At 33.7% G+C, this 24563-nt stretch overlaps 1 protein-coding gene across 30 annotated transcripts in view; it reads right to left on the bottom strand.

The window, feature by feature from the left end:
• Window positions 1-24563, bottom strand: part of MYCBP2 (MYC binding protein 2) — a 263861-nt gene that overhangs the window by 184480 nt on the left and 54818 nt on the right. For 17 of the 30 annotated variants that reach the window (XM_058276528.1, XM_058276529.2, XM_058276532.2 and 14 more), the window contains exons 12-18: window positions 23789-23993; window positions 21651-21815; window positions 19263-19421; window positions 15245-15449; window positions 9987-10132; window positions 9514-9615; window positions 421-528 (exon numbers count right to left, since the gene is read on the bottom strand). In XM_058276528.1, the coding sequence (XP_058132511.1) occupies window positions 421-528; window positions 9514-9615; window positions 9987-10132; window positions 15245-15449; window positions 19263-19421; window positions 21651-21815; window positions 23789-23993 (1090 nt within the window). The remainder of the gene's footprint in view (window positions 1-420; window positions 529-9513; window positions 9616-9986; window positions 10133-15244; window positions 15450-19262; window positions 19422-21650; window positions 21816-23788; window positions 23994-24563) is intronic. The other 13 variants (XM_058276533.1, XM_058276535.2, XM_058276540.2 and 10 more) reach the window with 1 other exon arrangement.

The following is a 24563-nucleotide window of genomic DNA, read 5'->3' as shown; positions in this document are numbered from 1 at the left end:
AATTTAATAATTTTGCTAATTCTAAAGCAAATAAACAGCAGTCCAAAAAAAAGACTGTAAAAGAACAGATCTCTATCACTTAAAAGCAGATAATAAAGGATAAAAAATAGAAAGCAATAATTATTTTTTTCCACATTCCCTTAACTTTGTGAAATTTGCAAAGAAATGGAAAAGAAAAAGATATACTGTAAAATATCTCCTTTATTAAAGTTAACAACAAAAAAAGAAACAAGAAGCATGATAGTCACTAAGAGTACCACTTTCAGCTTAGCAATTTTCACATGTCTTTCTCCTCAGGCAATATAATAATGATAGAAGCAAAGTAGAAGAATCAGGTCTGTGCATTTTCCCAGAAACAAATTCAAATGAGTGGAAGAATTGGGAAAGTGTCCCACCTAGTGGATAAGGAAGACCAAATACCTTTGTGCTTGTCCCGTTTATGCTTTAGCTGTGCTGGATGGGATCTGAGTCTGGCTAGAGCCTGTTCTCGATGGTTCATAAAAATAGGACCAGCAAATACAATGGGGCCTGAGGAGAAACATTTTGTATGTGCATAGAAAAGCTCACAAAATGAAAATACTACATTGAACAAATTGATTTAAATTAAAAGCATGAAAAATTATTCTTAACTGTTTTGGACATTATGTTGTTCTCCCAGACTCCCCACTCCACATCCCGACCCCCAATTATAACCTAGTCACCATTTAACACACAAGTTAATATTTTGAATATAGTGCATAAAGTACAAATTCCATATTTTATACTTCTAAAACTATCAGGTAGATACTAATATTCTCAAATAGACAATCAGGAAATTCAATTAAAAAAATAAAATATATTACAAATATTGTAAATCACATTCAAATTTAATAAACCATACATTCATGAAAACAAATATCATTCCTACTGAAATGCCAAAAACAAAGTTTTAAATTAATCAGTAAATTTTAACAAGGTCTTATAGATTTAATACCTACATTAATCTTGTTACAAAACCAAAATAAATATCTTACCCACTTTACTACTTTCTGTCATAGAGGTAAGAAAATAAGATGGTCAAAAACAAAACAAAAAATTACCATGATGTGGTATATAGGTGTGTAATGTGTATGCATGTATGGCTACAACTACATAAAATCAGTGTTTTATAAAGAAAGAATTAATTATAAATGATATTTTATTAAATTTTCTAAAAAAGATAAATTAACTTTACATATGAATTCTGTAATCTTACACACAAAATCAGAAACAAAGATAACATGAGCATTATGTTGGTGGCAAAGCAGGAAATGTAAACTATGTAACATTTTAGGAACCATTAACACTTATTTCATAAAATAATTTCTTCTGAAGTCCCACTATGTGTATACACACACACACACACACATTATGATTTTCCCACTACATGATATTTACAAGGAAAAAAATCTAAAGTCAACTTTAATAAAATTTAACAGTCACTTTTCTCCTTATTTAGCTTAAAATGAAGGTTAATTTGCTTAAATTAAACCTTAAAATTTTAGTTTTTTTCATATGTAACAGAACTACAGCATTTTACTTTTAGTAACATCAAAAATCCTTCAATGTCGGAATACTCTAAACTTGACAGGAAGTTACCAGTATTTGAAAAGTGAATTATGCAAGTATATAACTACCAAACATTTTTAATTAAAACAAGTTCCTTCATGATTCTCAAAGATCTTCAGCTATAACTGATTTTCCTAAAGACTGGAAAAATGCAACTACTACCCTGTAATCAAATTTAACAAATATCAAATTATATACCGAAGCATCCTCCATTAAACCAACAATTGGTAGGAGAAAAACATATTTCAATTACGTCTCTTAGATCTAGAGAAAAATACAAGCAGTAACAATTCTATGAAAACCCAAGACTAACATGTTCTATAATTATCACCTTGAAATGTACTAATTTAATGTTAATAGACAGAAGTAAATATTATTTACCAGTTATAAAGTACCAATTTTTTGGGAAACCGACTTTGGCCCAGTGGTTAGGGCGTCGGTCTACCACATGGGAGGTCCGCGGTTCAAGCCCCGGGCCTCCTTGACCCATGTGGAGCTGGCCCATGCGCAGTGCTGATGCGCGCAAGGAGTGCCGAGCTACACAGGGGTGTCCCCGCGTAGGGGAGCCCCACGCGCAAGGAGTGCACCCATAAGGAGAGCCGCCCAGCGCGAAGGAGGGAGCAGCCTGCCGAGGAATGGCGCCGCCCACACTTCCTGTGCCGCTGACGACAACAGAAGCGGACAAAGAAACAAGACGCAGCAAAAAGACACAGAAAACAGACAACCGGGGGAGGGGAGGGGAATTAAATAAATGAAAATAAATCTTTAAAAAAAAAAAAAAAAGGGACCAATTTTTTCAATCTGATATTTTATAAATTGAGCTTCATTTTAAAAATATTATAAATTAGAATATATTTCAAATATGAACAAAATGTCTTATTTCCTTGACATGAATTATTTTTCAACTCATTTACTAAAAAATCCAAAGCACTTTCAAAAACACAACAGAACTGTGCACATCAAAACAGTAATAATTCATTACTGTTTTCTGATTTCTCTTGTCTGCTTAGGACATTAATTCTCCCAATAAAAAGATAATATACCCATAATATTCATAGGTATTTAACTTCTCAGTAAATTCAGTCTTTTTAGAATATTTTGATACATAAATCTAGAGGGCCCATGGGCATTTGTTTCTAGAAACATTTGTGATGCATTTCAATAACTTAAAAATTATTATCCTTTCACCCAGTAACAGTAGTGACTCTGGAAAACTACCCTAAGGAAAAACTGAAACATTTTTTAGATTTCAGCTCACAGGTGTTTACCAAAGTTCTGCTAAAAATCCAAAGTAATAACACTGGTGAAACTGGAGGAAAATGACATTGTCAAACATGTTTTCTCCTGCCTTTCTTGCAAGTCTAAGTAAAGCTCCGTTCATTTAAAGGAAAATAACCTGCTTTTGACTCTACCATGGGACTAGAAAAGGTGTTTTTTTTTCCCTCCAAATACTTCAATATCCTTGAGAACATAAACTCCTATAACATTTTAAAAGTAAACTTAAATATCTGTAAAAATTTAAAACATACACTCTTTGACTAAGACATTCTATTTCTGTGATGTTTCCCTATATAAAAAGTCTGCATATTACTATACATTTAGGAAAATTTATTATAGTACAAACCACCTAATCTGAAAAGAATCTGAATGTCTATCAACAACGTAAAGGCTGAATACAGTGTGGTACAGACATATTATTGTTATCTCATTAAATGAATGTAGATCCATATTTATTAACCTAGAATGTATTCACAGTCTCATAAAAAGAGAAAATGATATTGAAAAGAACTGTATATAATGCAATACCACTTTTGTAAATGAAAATATGCCTATCCATTCACGTATTGGTGAATAGCTACACTATATATTAGATACCTCTTTTGCTTGAAAGGGGCAGAAGGGGAAGAAAGGAATGACTAGCAAAACATGGAATCATACATATTATAATGTTAAGTGAAAATATAAAATTCAGTGAGTGATAAAACTACAAATGTATTAAACGAATATGATTTTCAGAAGACAATAAACAATCTAATTAAGGTATAGGTTTATAGAAAACCTTTAACCTAAATTCCTGTATTACGTTAATATGATAACTGCAATAAAGTGTAAAAATTTTTCTTACAATATTAAAAGGAAAAAAATAAGACATCAATATATATCACAGTATAAGACAATGTAAAATAACTAAAAGTATGCATAGGAAAATTGTAAGAAAATACACACAAAATTCTAACATTGTTTAACTCTGAAGAATTATATTGCTCTTTGTTTCTTACTTACACTTTATATTTTATAAATGCTTCATAAATATTTTAGTAAAAAAGTGATTTTCACGTGGCACTGACAGGTCAACCACCACTAGAGAGTATGTCAAATTAATATAACTTATTGGTTTTGGAGGCTTAAAAATCATTAACAGCAACAACCCAACTGCTTTGGAATTAAAGAGGCCAACTATAATAAATTTATTTTTACATTTTAATTTGCAACTATGGGAAACAAATTCTTTTTTTTCCTAACAAAATGAAATCTGCTTTATTCTGGAGAAGCTGTTAGGGAGTTTTGTTGATTAATGATTTGGTGATTAGCATGCCAATTATAGGAGAAAAAAAAACCAATTCAAGGCCAGAGTTGGAAAAGAATCAAGCTCAAAGACACAGAAATCTAATACATAGTTCACCACCACTATTACTATCACCATCATCAACACAATTGTGGAACATTTACTTAAGGTTTTGTATATGTCAGACATTTCCAGGTGTATTACTTAATCTTCAAAACACTCCTATTTAGACAGGTAATGCTGTCATCCCTATTTTACAGAAAAGGAAACTGAAGTTCAAGAAGATTAATTAAATTATCAAGATCATATGCCCAAGTTAGCAAAGGTAAGAAGTCAGGATTTGAACCAAAGTCTCTAACTTTGCAACCCATGCTCTTAACCACCATATTCCACTGCTAGGGTAACCATATAATTCATCAGCCAAAAGAGAATCTACTGAGCGTGAAAGGGCACAATTAAGAAATATGTCTGGATAATAGGCAAAAAATAGGACTGTCCCAGGCAAAGAATGGCATATGCTTATCCCATTTACAGTTGACATTTCTGAAACTGTGATGAATATTTAGGGGGAAAGGAAAGAAGGAAAACTAGCCTATATTATTTGAGTTTAGTTTTCTTAGAGTACTGAGATGATAGAAAAGTGAGATCATTGATATTATCATTCAGGAGTTTCTCTGATGACTTAGGAGGTTTCTGTTTAAGAAAGCCATTGAACAAGCACTTCATTTGTAAAGTTAACAAAAGTCTTAGAGAATTTCTATCAATCAACCCTGTAAAATCTAAGAAACTAAAAATTATCACAAATGCCATTGAACTAAAAGTTTAGAATAAGTATTACTGACACCTGGAAGATTAGTACACAAAAATTAATGGCAAAGTTCAAAATTTATTGGAAAGTTGTAACAACACTGCTTTTTTTGGTTCTAACAATTAGGAGAGCACATTCCATTATAGGAAACTTTTTTATTATAAATTACATTACATCATTATATCAATAGACCCTAGGTTGACTCAGCAAGGCTTTAGAGTACAAGAGCTGGTTCTCAGACTTGAAAAACAGGACAAGACAGATAACCAAGGAAAGTAATTTAACATAATCTAAACTTGAAGCTCTGAAACACCAACATAGGTAAAAGCAACTAATGAGGGTAATTATTAACATATTCTCAAACTCTCAGTATCTAAAAAGCACCAAGCAGATGCCAAGAAAATAAAAGACAAGGATGTGTGGCAACTGGAGTACTGAACATTTATTTGAAGCTTCTCTTCCTCGAAAGGACAAAAGCAAAACAACTTTCTCTAGCATAGTGCCAAAGAAGAAGAGACCTGGAACATTGCACTGTGGCTCACATCTGTTTAAAATGCAAATTGCAGGATCCAAGGCCCAGAAATTCTGATCCATTGGGCATAGTTATGACCCAGGGTATTCTGATATGGAAGGTCCATGGAACAAATTAGTGGGCTTGTTAGAACACAATCTGTTGAGTTCTGCCTCCCACAGATTCTGATTCAGCAGGTCTGGGTTGGGACACAAGAACTGGCCCAAGTGATACTGGTCCCTTTGAGACTCTGAGAACCACTGCCCTAAAATAATGAAAAGCGCTAGCAAATGAAAGGGATTCCTTCATTCAACTGAAATAAAAGCAAGAATAAAGTACAAATTCCTTAAAACCAATCTATACTCTTTTTCAAGAAACAATGGTTTAAGTTTTACAATATAATTCTTATTCTGTTTATAAACTAATATGCTTATTGGATACTATTTTATTTAAAAAACCCAACAAAGAAAAGTGTCAAGAAGAAAATTTAAATCACCCATAAAATCACCTTTCAGGAAAAATCCACTGTTATTAGTGTTGTATATATTTTTCTAGTGTTTCTATATGCAAATGTGGGTACATCTCTCTCTGCACTTTATTTTGCTTAAAACAAAGTGTGAAAAAGGAATAAATTATCGAATTTATTTGGAAGGGTAAGGGACCCAAAATAGACAAAAATGTCTTCAAAAAGAAGAATGAAGTTTGTTATTTGTTTTTTATTATTATCATTGGAATAATAAAAATGTTCCAATAATGATTGAAGAGATGTGATCAACTATGTGATTATATCAAATACCAGTGACTGTATACTTTGGATGGACTTATGTTTTATTAATATGTACCAATAAAATTGACTTGTTAAAAAAATACTTTTTAAGAATTACAATGAGATACCACTTCATAGCCACTAAGACAGCTATTAAATTTAAAAATGAAAGATAAGTATTGGTGGAGATAAGGAAAAATTGGAACACTTGTGCTTGGATGGTAGGAATGTAAAATGTTGCAGCTGCTGTGGAAAACAATTTGCTGTATCCTTAAAAGCTAAACGTAGAATTACCATATGACCTGGCAATTCCACTTCTAAGTAGATGCCCAAAATAACTGAAAACAAGGACTTAGACATTTACATGCCAAGATTCATTGCAGCATTATTCACAAAAGCTCTCAACAGATGAATGGATAAAATATGATACATTCACACAATGGAATATTATGTAGCCATAAAAAGGAATGAAATTCTGTATTCCTTCTTTGAGAAGGATGAACCTTGAAAATATTATGCTAAGTGAAATAAGCCAGACATAAAATGACAAATATCGTATGATTCCACTTATATGAGATATGTAGAAAAGCAAATTCATAGACACAAAAAGTGGATTAGAGGTTACCAGGGCCTCGAAAGGGAGAAGAAATGTAGTTATTGCTTAAGCAGTACAGAGTTTCAGTTGGGGGTAGTGAAAAAGTTTTGGTAATGGATGGCGTTGAGGGTAGCATAACATTGCAAATGTAACTAATGCCACTGAATTGTATACTTTAAAAATGGTTAAAACAGCGAATTTTTTGTTATATGTTACTACAATAAAATTTTATATACATATAAAAGATCATAAAAGTGTCATGACACTTCTTTTTAGTTATTTAAAACAGCATAAGAATTATTCCATGTCACTGAATATGATTCTGAGGCTAGAATTCTTATTTAAAAATAAAAGTATTTACATAAAATATACTAAATGTACAGGCAGTCCTTGCTTTGCACAGTAAGTGAAACACATGCATATAAGTGAGTGCTCACCTCGCATAGTTCCATGCTGTGATGACCACCACACCAATAGGCATGAATTTCAATTAATTTCAGTGCCATGCAAGGCATAAATGGCCATAATTGAGGTCCATAATGAAGATCCTAACTCATCAGGAAAAGATATTTACTATATATTTTGTTTATTTTGTTTTAACAAACATGAAAGAAGGTAATATTGTATAAGAAGAATTTCAACCAAAAAAAAGTATAAGAAAGAATTTGTGTGCACCAATAGCCTAAGTGTTTCCATATAGAGTACTGCAGATGAAACTATTTTGTTACCAATATACACCAACTTACCAGAACTTAAAGCTTTATTTGTAAAATCAGATACAATAATGATACAATTTCTTTCAGTACTGAACTTCTTTAAATACAGTTTTAAATGTTTAGAGTTGATAATTAAGGTTTTAATGGCCTGTGACACATTTTAAATTAAATGGCAAAAGGGTATTCAGCAATCACAGTTTTGTTGATTTACCAAATGTATGTGACAGTGTCTTAATCTGATGTTCCTTTACTTCTGATATGCAGAAATTTACTACAGCTAGAGAATACATTGTTTTGAAGGGAGCAAAAAAGATTAACAAGATATATAACATTATCCAACTAATTAAATGTCATCACAAGTATTTTCTATAACACTTGATTGAAACATATATTGCTGGGTTTTGTAGTTCACTTCAATGTAATTCAACCTAATATTACCAAAGAAAGAAAAAACAGGTATAATGAAATAATGACACAATATACATTAATATCATTAAAATATCCCTTAAAGACACTGATTTCACGTAAACAAAGCCAAATTTAAAAGCAAATTATCACTGTAGCAATCAATGCAGCTTATCAGTTACAATAAAGAACAATCTTCATGTTCCAAGCATATGTTTTATATTTTAAGTTTTTAATAGAGGAAACTTACCATGTGGGCTAGATATTAAATATTTATTCCATTTTATATTTAAAAGTATATCTAGAAAAAATTTATAATGATGGTAAAATGGGTAATAAATAGGTTTTATCACATGCATAAAATACCACATCAATTCTAAAAGTATTTCAAATCAATTGCAATATCAATAAATAGTTCTAATCAAGATTCTGCTGAGTAGACCTCTAACAATTTGTCTTAGTCCTACAAAGATTTTACTGGGAAACAATAGCTTTAGTAATACTAATACTTATCTCTGTTTGGTATATATTAAAATACAAATTATAAACAGTGTTAAATGAGTTTTCAAACTGGAGAAATGGTCATAATCTATCAGGAAGAGATGAATGGTAAATCTACCTTTGCAAATAAAATCTGTATATTTTCCAACCTACACTTCCTTTACATAACTAGAATAAATTTCTTCAAAAAAAGGCATCTAAGAGCATAATTATGTACTGGATTAGAGGGAAGAGTGGCAGACCATGCCCAAATGATAATGATCAGGGAAGATCAACAAAATAGAAATGAAAAGCTTATAAAAACTGAATTTGGGGAAGCAGACATGGCTCAACTGATAGAGTGGCCATCTCCCATATGGAGGGTCCAGGGTTCGATCCCCAGGGCCTCCTGACTCCTGTGGTAATCTGGCCCACACGCAGTGCTGCCATGTGCAAGGAGTGTCGTGCCATGCAGGGGTGCCCCATGTGCAAGGGGTGTGCCCCGCAAGGAGAGTTGCCCTGTGTGAAAAAAGCGCAGCCTGCCCAGGACTGGCAACGCACTCACGGTGAGCTGACGCAACAAAAAAGAGACACAGTTTTCTGGTGCCACCTAATAAGGCAAGGGGACACAGAAGAACACACAGCGAATGGACACAGACAGCAGACAGGGGGGAAGGGGAGAGAAAAAAATAAAATGAATCTTAAAAAAAAAAACAACTGAATTTCTTGTTACATAGTCATATGGAGGAGTCCAAAGTCTATGTAATGGACAAATTCTTAGAATTTTTATCAAAAAAAGTTGCCTCTGTTAATAATTATTGATTTTTGGTATATGGCACAATTTTTAATATGGTTGACTTATGCCACAAACATGCAACTGAACTGAACACATGTCATTAGCACAGTGTATAATATAAATACCCTGAGTATTTACATTCTTTTCAAATTACCAGAATGTTACTGATTTTAATTTCAAAGTTTTCTTACCAAGTCAGAGTAATCTATAAATTTTCCAATGCTCTTAGTATAGGTTTAGAAAATGGATTTTCATATACCTTTTCTCTGCAGCTACATCTTACCTCTTCCTTCCTCTAATCTGTGTCTCCTGATTACACGCTGTCGTTTCTCTTCTTGTCGTAACTGAAGGTGTTCTTCAATGTTAACCCCGGGTACTGGAACAGCTAGATGATTGACAAAAAATATATATACACACACATACACATGTATAATATATATACACTATCTATATTATATATGTGTATTAAAATAGATACAAAATTTTATGAAAAGTCAAGGCAGTAAAAGCTAGCAAAAACACGGCTTAAACACAAATAACTTTTACTACAAAGAATTCTTAACAAAAAAGAAGAGAATTCCATTCCTTAATTAATGACATAGTGTCAGTTATATGTGTGGTAGTATGTGTATGTATGTGTGTGTATATATATATATATATATACTATCATCTTTATTTTTAAAAAAACTTCTAAAAGATTGCTTAAACTATCACAATTACTGAATTAAGGACAAAACGTTTAGTATACCAAATTACCTAAAAGAAGATCCAAAGGTATCATCTCTTTCACTGCATCAAGAATTCCTCTTTGTCTTGCTTCTTGACCATCCAACTCTCTTGCACAAGCCTTGCAACATCCACACACAGCACAGCCAGATTCCCCTGAACCACAACCGCAGATCCTAAATAAAAAACAAAACCTGAAATTATTCTATCCTTAACTTAAAACTTGTTTTTATTAACTTCTTTTCTGCATTTTGTGATGAACGTCACAATAAAAATTCTTCAGAATAAGATGTATCAATATTAAAGAAAGGTATGAATAAATGAATTAAATGATTTGATTAAACTTATACAGGCATACTGGTATATATCTACAGAATATACAAACTGTGAAGTGGCTGTGCCTCAAGCAATTGAGCTCCTGTTTACCACACGGAGGACCTGGGTTTGATCCCTGGGACCTCCTAGTAAAAAATAGAAAAAAGGCATCCCAAACCTGCGCAGAGGTGTCAGGCCCTATGCAGCAAAGCAACACACACACACCTGACCCATTTGGCTATCTTTGAAGCCAATATCAACTACAACAAAAGTCTTTTAAAAGCCTTTGGGAACAGAACCAGCAAGACGGTGGCAGAGTATGGAGCTCTTAGAGTTAGCTCCTGCTACAGGGCAGTTAGGAAACACTCAGAGCTCTCTGGAGCTAGCTGAAGCACCTGCTTGGGGGCTCCAGGAGACCAGAAGAGCAACCTGCCACATCCTTGAAGGTGTGGAAAGAGGAGACTGCCCATCTGCAGAGAACACTCGAAAGCAGAGCACTCCATGCCACGCAGGCCAGTGCCCATCTTCCACTGGAGGCATAAGTCGCCTTGGGAGCTATTCCGCAGCTGGAATTGAAAACTCCACATCCCTAAAATGGGGAGGAAGAGCTACTGATGAGTAAATTCAGTGGGCTACAGTATAATCCTGAGAACAGCTAAAGTTTGAGCCTGTCCAAGTCAGAAAGAGGTCAGGAGTCACCATCTTAACTCCGTGTCTGGCACAAGGGGAAGCGGGGATACTGAAAATCCCAGTGCTGGTGGGGCTTCTTCCCATCGAGATCATATTGCAGCTCTAGCCTAGGCTCTAGTGCCAACTCTAGTTGAGTTGGGAGGAAGCTGCGGGGACCTGTGCCAGCCTCTGTGGGAAGTTACTGGCCAAGCAGCGGAGGCTGGTGATTATCCTACTCTGGTGGCACTAGCCGCCCCAGAAGCTGTTCTGTGGCGGGAATTGGAAGCTCCATTTTCCAGAAACAGGGGTGGAGGAGACCTTTGGCTGCCGATTTCGGCTACGGATTGGTAGACTTGGCTGGCTAAGACATAACCATGGGAACAGCTGGGGTGTGAACCAGCCCAAGTTGGAAAGAGGTCAGAAGCCGCCAGTCTGACTCCGCCCCCAGCCTGAGGGGAGGCTGGGCTGACTGAAATTCTCAGTGTGGGCAGGAACCAGTTTCTTTCACACAGATCAGCCTGCAGCCCTAGCCTAGGCTTCAGCCCCACCTTTGGCAGGGAGGAGGCTGAGGAGCCCTGCACCAGCCTATACAGGTAACTGCAGATAACTTTGGCTGACATAGACTGAAAATCAGAAGTCGACCAGGGCAACTGCAGTCATCTTGGTCCCGCACTGCATAGATTGCTGCCCACACCTCCAGCTCCCTACCTGACCCCGGCAGGGCAGAAAAGGATGTGAAGCTTCATCAGTCTCTCTGGGCAACTAAAGTCTAGGCCTGCATGTGGATTATTCCACACAGCTGTGACTCTGTCCCTACCCCTGGCAAAGGAGAAAACTGGAAGAAGCCTCACTGGTCCCTGGCGCAATGAGGGCAGCTTGAGCCTCTATGGCTTACAGCACCAACTACATGCTTGGCTCCTACTGCACAACCAGCAAGGGAGAAATGACAGGAAGCCCTAAACTAAAGAGAAAAACTGCACCCAGAAAGAATACTCTAGTAAGCCAGATGCGAAGACACCAACCAAAAATTACAACCCACACCAAGAAACATGAGGCTATGGCCCAGTTAAAGGAACAAGATAAGCCTCCAGATGAATAAAGGAGTTGAGACAACTAATTAAAGATGTTCAAACAAATCTCCTTAATAAATTCAATGAGATGGCTAAAGAGATTAAGGATATTAAGAAGACACTGGATGAGCACAAAGAAGAATTTGAAAGCATACATAGAAAAATAGCAGATCTTATGAGAATAAAAGGTGCAATCAATGAAATTAAAAAAACTTTGGAATCATATAATAGCAGGTTTGAGGAGGCAGAAGTAAGGATTAATGAGCTTGAAGAAATGGCCTCTGAAGTGAACATACAAAAGAACAGGTGAAGAAAAGAATGGAAAAAATTGAAGAAGGTCTCAGGAACTAAATGACAGCAAAAGGCATGCAGACATACGTGTCTTGGGTGTCCCAGAAGAAGAGAAGGGAAAAGGGGCAGAAGGAATATTTAAAGAAATAATGGCAGAAAATTTCCCAACCCTGTTGAAGGACATAGATATCCCTGTCCAAGAAGCACAACATATACCCATCCAAAAAAATCCAAATAGACCAACTCCAAGACACAAACTCATTAGAATGTCAAAGGCCAAAGACAAAGAGAGAATTCTGAGAGCAGCAAGAGAAAAGCAATGCATGACATATAAGGGATACCCAATAAGATTAACTGCTGATTTCTCACCAGAAACCATGGAGGCAAGAAGATGGTGGTATGATAAATTTAAGATACTACAAGAGAAAAACTTCTAGCCAGGAATCTTATATCCAGCAAGACTGTCTCTCAAAAATGAGGGCAAAATTAGAATATTCACAGATAAATAGAAACTGAGGGAATTTCTACGCAAGAGACCAGAATTTCAGGAAATGCAAAAGGGTGTGTTAGGGCCTGAAAAGAAAAGACAGGAGAGAGGGGCCTGGAAGAGAGTCTAGAAATGAAGATTATTTCAATAAAAGTAACAAAGTGTCAAAACAGTGGTAAAAATTAAATATGACAGATAAAACTCAAATAGTTAGGAATAAACTTAAGCAATGATGTAAAGCACTTGTATTCAGAAAACTGCAACTCAGTGTTAAAACAAAGCAAAAAAGCCCTTAATAACTGGAAGAATATTCCATGCTCATGGATTGGAAGACTAAATATCATTAAGATGTCACTTCTACTCAAATTGATATACAGATTTAATGTAATCCTGATAAAAATAGCACAAGCATTAAAGAAAAAATTGAAAACACGATCATTAAATTTATTTGGAAGGGTAAGGAGTCCTGAATAGCCAGAAACATCATAAAAGGAAAAGTGAACACTTATCTCCAGACTTGAACCATAAAACTTCTAGAAGAAATCTTGGAAAATATCTTCAAGACCTGGTGGTAGGTGGTGGATTCTTAAGAGATAAGAGAAGGACTGAGTGGACTACTGATGTTTAATGTATATAGAAGCTGTAAAAATTGTGGAAATGTATAAAGTGGATGGCAACACACAGAGTAAAGCTAGTTTATAAATGGGGATGTGACTGAAAATGGTAGTCTAGTTATGTAAATGCCAAATGACAGAATGATTGAGAATAATCCATGAAATGGATAGCACAGTAAACCAAGAAGTGGGTGAGAATTGTGGTTGATGGTATAGACACAAGAGTGTCCTTTGTTAGCTAGAACAAATGTATATCACTACTGCAGAGTTTTGGGAATGTGGAGAAAAAGGGGAAAAATACAGCTGGAGTGACCTATGGACTGTGGTTAGCAGTGATAATATAATATTCTTGCATCTGTGCAAAAGATGTACTGTGTTGATTCTGAGGCAATATGGAAAATGTGAGCCAAATGTATACTATGGACATGGAAATAATCAGATGATATTATTTTATCTGTAGCAAATGACACACCACATTGTGGTGTGTTGATGGAGGGGTGTTGTTTGGGAATTCTGCACATGTGCATGATTGCTTTATAAGTTTACAACTTCTGTCATAAAAAAATATATTTAAAAAATAGTAATAGGGTGGGTTGGGGGAAAAACACACCAAATGTAAGATAAGAACTATGATTAGTAGTAAGATTTTTGACAGTATTCTTTCATAGTTTGTAACAAACGTCTCATGAAAAAGCAAGGTGTTGGTGGAGGGTTGATGTATGTGACCTCTATATGATGCTATGCATTTTGCTTTGTAAGTTCAAAACTTTTACTATACACTTAATTATTTATGTATGTTCATATATAAATGATATAAAGATAATAATCAGATTGGTTAGGGGAAAACTACTGTTTAGTAGTAATATCATCCTTTGGTAAAGACAGCCAAAATATTTTTACATACTCTCATTATATGGTGTAAAAAATTTTATTAAAAAAAAAATTTTAATATAATACTTCAACAGACTTAAAAAAAAGGAAAGACCTGTTTTATGTGACCTATTTAACTATGTTAGTACAAGCATACACAGAGATATGCTCACAGTAAATTCAGATGTATTGGGGAAGAAGTACTGACTCCTAAAGAAGTGCCAAAGAGGACAGATGTGGTGATAGCAGTCCTTACTCTTAACTTTCTTTATAAGATTCCCTTTACTGACCAAAGTCAGCCAATTATCAGAAATTTCACCTACACAAGATATGCCATTATGTTATACTGACTACAACTGGCAACATAAAAATTGGATTAAAAATTCTTTCCAACACTCCAGGAAGAAACCACATTCTGATTCTTATTTTGTCAACTCACATATTAACTTCAAATTGACAATAATATTGAACCTTGGGGAAAAACATGGTCCAACAAGAGGAAAAGATAAATATAACAGGTATGATACAATTTTAGCAATTCATAGAACTCCTAAAATTGTGCACAATAAATGAATTTTTAAGAGATTATATCCTTAAGTGAGCATTCTAGATGATAGCTGATAATTTTACTCAGAAAAAGATTCATGTTAAAAACGAATAGATATTTGATATTAAAGTAGGCTTCAGAAAAGAATATAAATGAAGACAGCACAGTCCCAACCCTTGAAAAAATTTATGATCTGATTTTTAAATAAAGGTTTAAATAAACCAAATGAAAGCAAAGCAACCTTATTTTAAATAAAGGTGAAACTAAATTAGAAACTATTATTAAAAAAACAATTATAAGAATTTTAAGTACATACCAATATGCCTTTAAGAAACAACACAGTAGAAGATTCTTGAATAATTTTAAAAAGGAATATGTTCTGTACATTTTATACTATTTTTTTTCAGTCTTAATCATTTTCTTACCCTCCCGGGACTCTATCCGGTCGCCCACTACTGACACAGCTGGCTCCATAACCTGTACAGTCGCCACAGACAGTACACACCATGCACTGCTCCAGCTTCCATTTATGCATGCCTGGAGGGCACATCATGGACTTCTCATCTTTTTCATCTAGTTCTTCTTCCAGGTCCTCATCCATTGCTGTTGCCATATTTTCAACTCCAAAACCTATTTGTCAGAACAATTTGTAATTATTCCCATATTTAAAAACCTGATAATTATACTTCCCAATTTAAAAAATGCTTAACACTATACTTTTCCAAATGAATATGGAAAGGAATGGTAAAATATAAGATAACAAAAATAAAATTTACTTTAGGGACCACATATAACACTTTCCTATTCCCTTCTGCAAAATAAAGCAGGGAAGGCTACTGTAAAACTTCTGTTAACTGTCACTTTCCATCAAACTTTTAAATCTTTTCTGATTTTGATCCCTCCTTTACATCCTCACCACCAACACTCTCTTTAAGTCCATCATCATCTCTTGAACAGACCAAAGAAAATTTCCTTACAACACACTACAGCACCCTCCCACTTTCAACAATTAGCTTCCTAAAACTTTTTTTTTTTTTTTTTTTGAGGTACTGGGGGCCAGAGATTGAACCCAGGGCCTCGTATTTGGGAAGCCAGCACTCAACCACTGAGCCACATTGGCTTCCCTAAGCAGAGGAAATTTGGGTACCTAGCTTATAGCCACCACTAATACTGATTTAAAATGAACTTATAGCATAAATAGCATATATTTCAGTTTTGTCACCTCTGGGCGGGCTGGGAAATTAGAAACCAAACATTAAATAACTATGTCTAGAGTTAGAATGAAAGAATCTAAACGGAGGTTTGAATGACTATTTTTAAGAATATCAATAACTAAAACATGTTGAGTACTTACTTGTACCTGGAGCTATATACATTACTCATTTAATCATCCCACCAGTACTATGACTATTATCCTCAAATTAATCTCTAAACTCACTGCAATTCCAATAAAAATTCGAAGTAGACAAACTGACTCTAAATAATATGGAAAATAAAGACTCCAAACTAGCTAAAAAAAGCAGAAATTCTTAAAGGAAAAAAACAGAAAAATTTGACATCAAAATTTTAAAAATATTATATGGAACAAATGAAACAAATGTAAAAGATAAACTATAAGCTAGTCAAATATATATATAACACAACATAATATACAAAAAATTTTTTTACATATCAATATGAAAAAGGCAAGCAAAACAAGAAAAAGACAAGCTCGTAGAGATACTCAAACTCACTATTAATAATCAAGGAAATACAAATTAAAAGAGCATTGAGTTACTTAAGAATTCTACTCCTAGGTCTATACCCAAAAGAAATACATACATAGGTTGATCAAAAGACATTTACTAGAATGCTCATAGCAACACTATTCATAATCATCCAAACTGGAAACTACATAACTGTCCAAACACAAGAAAGGATTTAAAATTTTTGTGTGATGTACTCAGACAATTTAATATTGTACAATGAGAATCAATAATCTACAACTACTCATAACAATATGGGTGAATTGAATAAACAATGTTGAGTGAAAAGAGTTATACTGCATAATTCTATTTATATAAAGTACAAGAGTATGTAAAATGAATTTACGTTGTAAACTGGGAAGTAAATAGTAACTGGGGAGAAACAAAGGAGGGTTTTCTGGGGTGTTGGATATGTACTGCTTCTTGATCTGGATGCAGGTTACAAGACTGTGTTTAGTTTTTGAAAATTCAGAGATATACATTTATGCTACACACATGTCCCACAAGTATAAAACAAATAAAAACTACACAATAGCATTTCATATCCATCAAACTGACAAAAATCAAAGCCTGAATACCAACTATTGGAAGATGATAAGAAAAGTGCAGCCTGCTCGAGAATGGTGCCTGCACACACGGTGAGCTGACACAACGAGATGACGCCAACAAAAAGAAACACAGATTCCCGGTGCCACTGAGAAAGACAGAAGTGATCACAGAAGAACACACAGTGAATGGACACAGAGAGCAGACAACTGGGGGTGGAGGGGTGGGAGGGGAAATAAATAAATAAATAAAAAAGCTAAAAAAACCCAAAAAACAAAAAAAAAAAAGGGAAAAATGACAAACCATATTGCTAGATACACACAATTATCTTTTTATGGTTCAATATTATTTTCTGTACTTTTCTGCTTAAAAAAACTTTAAAAATAACTTTATGTTCTATACAACTCTGCACTCTGCATTAATTTTATGTCTTACTCTACTTATCTGCCCATTATTTACTAACAGAATAGACGTCAGTCTTATTCAGCAAAAAATCTTTTAACAATGTTATATTGAAATTACAAATTTACCCTAAGTAATTAGAACATAGGTATAAATTTATATTTGATTTTCACAACACTAAAGAAATAATTTTGTTTAGTTCAGACCTCTTACAATACATAATTTGAAAAGATTTGTATTTTTTAATAAAAAAACTAAACTGATTCTCTATTACCTCTGAGACCACTAATATAGCTAGAAGACAAAATAAATGTCCATTTTGGAGTAATACACTTCATTCTTTCTTTTGTTCTTCTTTTCTCTTTAAATCATATGCTCGAACAGACTGCTCTTTTAACAAATTGAAATATAAATAAACACACACTTATAAATAAGGCAAGGAAAAAAGTAATTGACTCTTCAGATTCAGATAAGCCTGACATCAAATCTGTTCCAAAAGAGCTAAATTTTTTTGTTAATTATAAAGAACTAAATCTAAAAATCATTCACACTTTAAACACAGTTCAATTCTTAGTTCTAATAATATGTATCTATTCTCTTATTCCTAGCCCATTTGGTCTGATGGGTATATACACACCGATAGCAGTTAACAGAGAAAACTGAGAGCAAGAAATAAATAGACACAAACTATTAAAAAAAAAAAAGACTACTACAAGCACTGCAGTCAAAGCATAAACTTTTCTCTTCAATAGTTTGAAGGTTGGAGCAAAAGATATTGAGACACTGTCTTCTCAATTTAGTCTTTTCTTGATAAAGAATCAGATACTCATAAGGAACACTGTTAGTTGTCGAGAACTGATTAAATTATAGCTAGCACATTCTGAAGAGGAATGTAATATTTATCAGATAGACTGCTGTCAAAATGTTTAAAACTGAATATATGGTATAAACGGTGCTATTAACAAAGTGTTTGGAAAATTCACTTTTCTGAAATTAGTTACCAAAAATGTTAAATGAAGGAGATAGTATTATATTTTATAGAATTCAGAAAAACATGTAAGCAAGCTCATTTGCTCAAAACATTGAAAGTCTACAGTATATTCAATTATTTCAGTGATGTATCTTTATCAATGATTTCTGTCAAAAAAATAAAAAATTCAGTGTTTTCCCCTTTTCATAAGTGTGATGGTTTGAAGCTGTATGGACCCCAGAAAAGTATGTTCTTAAAGTTAATCCATTCCTGTGGATGTGAACCTATTGTAAGTAGGATCTTTTGGTGAGGAAGAGCTTCACTTAAGATGTGACCCACTTCATTCGGCTTCAAACCATCACACTTACTGAGGTTCTTTAATAGAGAATGAAATTCAGCCAAAGAGAGAGAAAGCCACGGAAGAAAGAAGCTGAAAGAAATGAAACCCAGAAGAAAAGGGAGAGACCAGCAGAATGCCGCCATGTGACTTGCCATGTGAGAGAGGAGTTCAGGATCACTGGTCTTTGGGGAGAAAGCATGTCTTTGATTTGGACATTTTCACAGTCTCGGAACTGTAAGCTTGTAAGCTAATAAATTCCCATTATTAAAGCCAACCTATTTCTGGTATATTGCTTTCAGCAGTCTTAACAAGGGAGAACAATAAATATGAAACTGAAGAGCCAGTCGTTTTGAGAAAGAGTAAGATTCTTAACAACATGTTATTCTGAAAACCTAATAAAGAGACAATACAAAATTAATATTCTTTTGTTAAACACTTACCTTTCCCTCCTTGGTTCATGGCACCAGTGTCTCGTCCACATTGTCCTTTATTATTTACACCAAATGTCCAAACCTCTCCATTCTTCATTAAAACGCAAGTATGTGCTTTACCCATAGCTACCTGAGTTACAAAATGGCCTTTCAAATCTGTTACCAAACCTATAGGAAAGATACATATTTAGTAAGAAACAATACCAAAAAAGCTCTCTGAACCTAGTAAATCCTCAGTAATATAAAAGGACTATTTCAACTTGCAACTTTTTATTTCTGGGGTAAAATAACTCACCAAAATGGGAAATAACAGGCCCAAAGACCGGTAGGGTATCACCAACTAATTTTGTAATTTTGTAATGCAGCTTCAATTAACAGAAATAATTACTTCAATTAATTGTCTCAGAATAGGGAGAAATCTTTAGTGCAGCTTTAGCAAAAGTTTACTTCCAAGGCTTAAATAAATGCCAATGCATCTCAACAATTCTCAAAAGAGTCAACAGTTCTCAAACTTTTCTGGTCCAGGAGCAAAGAAGCCTATAAATCATTTACTTTACCTGCTTTGATCTGCCTCAGTAAAATACTTGCCATTATATGTAGAAATGACATGGTCTGTGTAGAGATCTGTGAAGTTTTTCCAATCTTTTTTATACTTCAGTCTTTGAACAACCTTTCTCTCACAATCCAATTCATAACTATTTCTTAAAGTTTGGTTATTCACATATTACTTTCATTATACTTGTCAAATCTAAGTGCCACCCATATTTTCTACTGAACATTTTTTGCATCAACTTTAAATTGACTGATGTAATTTTGTCTTTGTCAAAGTATTAACAGTAAAAATCAAAAATTGTTGAGTATCTTTCCAATATACAGTAAGATAAAAATATTTTAAAATTGTATTTAAATTACCTTGTAAACCTTATATCACACTTTGGAAAAATTGTTAAACGTTCTACATTATTACTTCAGAATCACTTCTGTAAGGTGGCCTTACCTGTATACGTTATACTAGCTTGGGTCTTTTTTGTTAGGTACACCTCAAAAACTTCTGTTTTTAGTAGTTAGCATGCTAGAACAAGATATGTCTATATAGTAGTAGTACTTATTACTATTATAATACTAGCACATGTTTTTAGCCCTTACATGTACCTGGCTCTGTGCTAAGTATTTCGTAAGCATTACCCTCTGTGATCTTTATAACAACCATAGGAAGCAGGTACTATTATTGCCCCCTTTTGCATATGAGGGAAAAAATAAAAAATAAATCTCCGAAAGGTTACATTAATTGTTAACCAATCAAAAAGTGTGGTGTCAGGTTCTGAGTCTATGTCCAGTACCAATAAACCATACCTCTCTAATATTTAGGTTTTGTATTGCCTAAATGTCTCAAAAAGGCAGGGATCATGTCTATCTAATTTTCCATCCTTTACAAATTGTCAGGGCTCAATGAATAACTGTTGAATAAATGCATACATTTCTATTATCCTTAGCCAAGAAGAAGTTAGCAACCAAAAGTTATAAAGAGCATTATTGCTAAATTCTCTACTCCAACATATTTACTCAGTTCAAGTCAACTGGGAATCTAAATATTGCCACACTGAATGAACTCACTTATCACCTGGGCAGAGTTCAACTTAGTAATTGCTATAAATGTTCTATGTACATCTTTTCCCTGAGCATGAGACAACCACTTAAACTTCTAATCATGAACTTTATCAATTCTGATTTCCTTTTTATAAAGAAATTCATAAATATTATGAGCTTATACATATTTATCTCATATAAAATCCTTCCAAATGGGTTGCCTCATTCAATTATACTTTCTTCTAAGTAATGAAAGAAAAATCTAGCAATATAATATGATTTTTTTTTGAGATTAGAATTTATAAATATAAAATAATTTATTTGGCTAGTTCTGTCCCTCATTTCTACTACTTAAACTTTTGGTTTATCAGTCAAGCAATCACTTAACAAACAAATAGTTCTTAAGAACCTATAAAGTGCAAGAAGGTACTGGAGATATAAAAGTTCTAAGACAGAGAGTTTCCACCTGACAACCTAACAGTTTAAAGGGAGAGAGAAATAATCCAACAATTACAAATCACACCAGGGACATGTTCCATTAGCATCTAATCAAGTCTAAGAAAAGCACTCCAGAGAAAGTAGCAGCTAAGTTGAAGCTTCAACAGCCAAGCTCTATGATTAGCTCTCCATGAAACTAGTGACAGTGTTCCTTAAGAGTATTAAGATATGAAAGAAAGAAAAAAAAAAGGAAAGCATACAACAAATCTTAATTTGTTAGACCTATCTTTGCAATACATAATGACTAATATTGGACTAATATTGGTCCTTCTTTTTATAAAGTGAAATAATGTTTAATTTTTTTTAACTTACTTGAACTGTCAGAGTAAATGGCATCTTTTCCAAACATGTATAGCTCTCCATCTTTAGAAATAACAGAACTACTTCCATTATTGCAGGCTGTATACACCACAATCTTTCCTTCCATCTTAATTATCTTTTTAGGTTTATAGGGTTTTGATTGCCGCCTGCTCTTAGCTTAAAAAAAAAAACAACAAAAATTAAATTAAGATATCTATGTATAAATAATAATAACAATTTGGATACAAAGTCCATGGGGAAAAAAAACAACTATAATACACTTGCTTTACTTTATTTTCACAAAGTTCTGGGCCTCCCATCATGTCAATTATAATGAGTCCACCTGCAAACTTCATCTGGTCAATTAGAATTTAGGCTATCATTGTCATATATTCTTTGTTGTGCACTGAAATTCTGAATGGGAAATACCAAATTTCTACCAGATTTCTGAGGGGCCCAATCTCTGGATTAGCTATTTATATTATCAACACCATCCCACCATCATATACATAAAAATTCCCTTTTCCTTTAAACTCTACCCCATGTGTATTCTTAATGCTAGATCCTGGGTGGCAAGACCAGTTTATCATTCATTCAATTCATATTTACTAATTATCTATACCAGATTAATGAGAGACTGAAAGGAAGGAAAAGATACATACGTTGGGAGAGAAAATACATTTAAATGTGGGTGAGTCAAGCAGCCTCTGCTTTCTAAAACTAAATTCCAGGAATAAGCTAAAGATTGGAGAAAACAATCTGATATTCCTTCAGTCAGTGGAGTTCCTACATGTCTTTCAGAATAAAAACATATTGCTGTGCTGGGTACAATTCTGGCATTTTAAAGATACCAACATATATTTTTCATACAAAATCATCCATACACACATACACACACACATACATACATACATACATACATACATATATATAGTAACTACTTTATTTGGTTTATTTGGTTCTCCACCAAAGAAAACAATGTGCTCCAAATTCTAGAGGGAAAAAATTAGATGTGTTGAAGTTTCCAAGAGACGGCTATACACTTTGTGGTTATTTTAAGAGATTTTTCCAGGGTAACTTTTACTTACACAAGGTTTTTTGTGCCAACTTCAAAACCTAATTCCCATTAAGATGTAACTGCCCTGTGCCACAATGCATTCAGAATATGAGAAGTTCAAAAGAGAAAAATGACACTTTGAGGAAGAATCTGAGCTGAAATATATAGAGTAAAAGGAGATTAACAAAAGTGTTTATGTTTTTTAACAGTGAGTACTAGGGACTGAATTATGTACCCCACAAAAGACATGTTCAAGTCTTAATCCACTTATCTCTGGGTGTGCACCTATCTATAAGTAGTATCTTTGAATATGTTAAGATGTGCCAGGGGTAGACTCAGCTGTAAATAGGATTTTTGAAGAGTCTATTTAAATAGGGTCAAATTAAATCAGAGATGGCTTTAAACCATAGGACTGGAATCATTATAAGCAAAGGAAATTTAGATGCAGTAAGACATAAGAAGCCAAAAGTGAGAGGAGAGAGAGAGAGAACAACATCACCAGAATACTACAGACGTTGGAGAAAGCATGGCCTTGCCAACACCTTGATTTTGGACTTCTAGCCTTCAAAACTGTGAGACAATAAATTTCTGTTGTTTGAACCAACCAATTGTGTGGTATTTATCATAGCTGCCCTGGTAAACTAAGACACTGAACAATGGTTTCATCATAAAGAAACAATACCAAGAACAGTGATCTAAAACTAATGCTATTACATAAGATTTCATAAGGTTTATCTTCATTCTGAAATATATATTCCTACCAAACTTTTGAGCTTCCTGAAAAAAAAATTTCGGATTGAGTAAATATGTTTTTAAAATAACACCTATGGTGATATAGGATAAGCATATATTCTCAGATGAATAGCCATATATCCACAAAGCATATAAAAATTCACAAATATTCTGGAGTGAATTCAGCTATCACAGTTCTTTAGTGAACAGTACAGTATTACTATTAACTAAATATGTCCCAATGTAAAATTCTCTATTATACTTGGTGGGGCTAATGTTATTTAAATTGATATACCTTATATTAAGGAAATTTCACAGTATTTTTATTGTCACTGAATGCCCAGCTGGATAGCCAACTTACTTGATTCTCCATCTTCTCCTTTACTAGCAGATCCTGTAAAGAATATGCTTCCATCCTCTGCAACTAAAAGGGCGTGAGAGCCATCATGTCCAACGGAGAAGTGTACAATCTTTGGCGATTTCGTAATTGGTAGTTCAACCCATTTTCCTGCTGATGGACCACCTTGTTTGATTCCAAGACTCTGGTATTTGCCAGTGTAATATATCTTATATATTAAAAAAAGGGGAGGAGGGGATGTTATAGTAATTTTTTGAGCGAATAACCAAATTTCACCTAAGAGAAAAACAACTTCCATATTTTATTGAAAAAGAAAATAAACCAACTATTTTTTTATACCTCTCAACTCTATAGCTAAGGAGAAAAATATGCAAATTTTGCCAAGGTGACACAATACATAAAAGTTTTTCATATCTACTCAGGATACTTGTAATTTTTTTTCATATTTACATTTATTTACATAAATACACCCCAAACTAACAATGGCAGGAAATTCATAAAATTTTCAATTTCCTTTTCGCAGTTGTAAAAAGTCCAAAATTCAAATATCCTATATTTACACAATAATTTTAAATTTCAAAAAATTTTAAATTACCTTACTTTATCCTTACATACATTAGAAAGAAAAGTGCTTACATTTCTATAGAATGACCTCCACCACCTACAACTTAACATGCTCCTACTCTCTCAACTTGTAGTCTGTACATTTCTGCACTTTCAGAGGTACAGAACTTTGCAAAGGACATATATACTTATGAAAATAAACACAAAATGTGAG

This window comes from Dasypus novemcinctus, chromosome 15, assembly GCF_030445035.2.
Source record: "Dasypus novemcinctus isolate mDasNov1 chromosome 15, mDasNov1.1.hap2, whole genome shotgun sequence".
NCBI classification, from domain to species: Eukaryota; Metazoa; Chordata; class Mammalia; order Cingulata; family Dasypodidae; genus Dasypus; species Dasypus novemcinctus.
The sequence above is the reverse complement of the archived record's forward strand: the minus strand, read 5'-3'. Positions and strand labels throughout refer to the sequence as shown.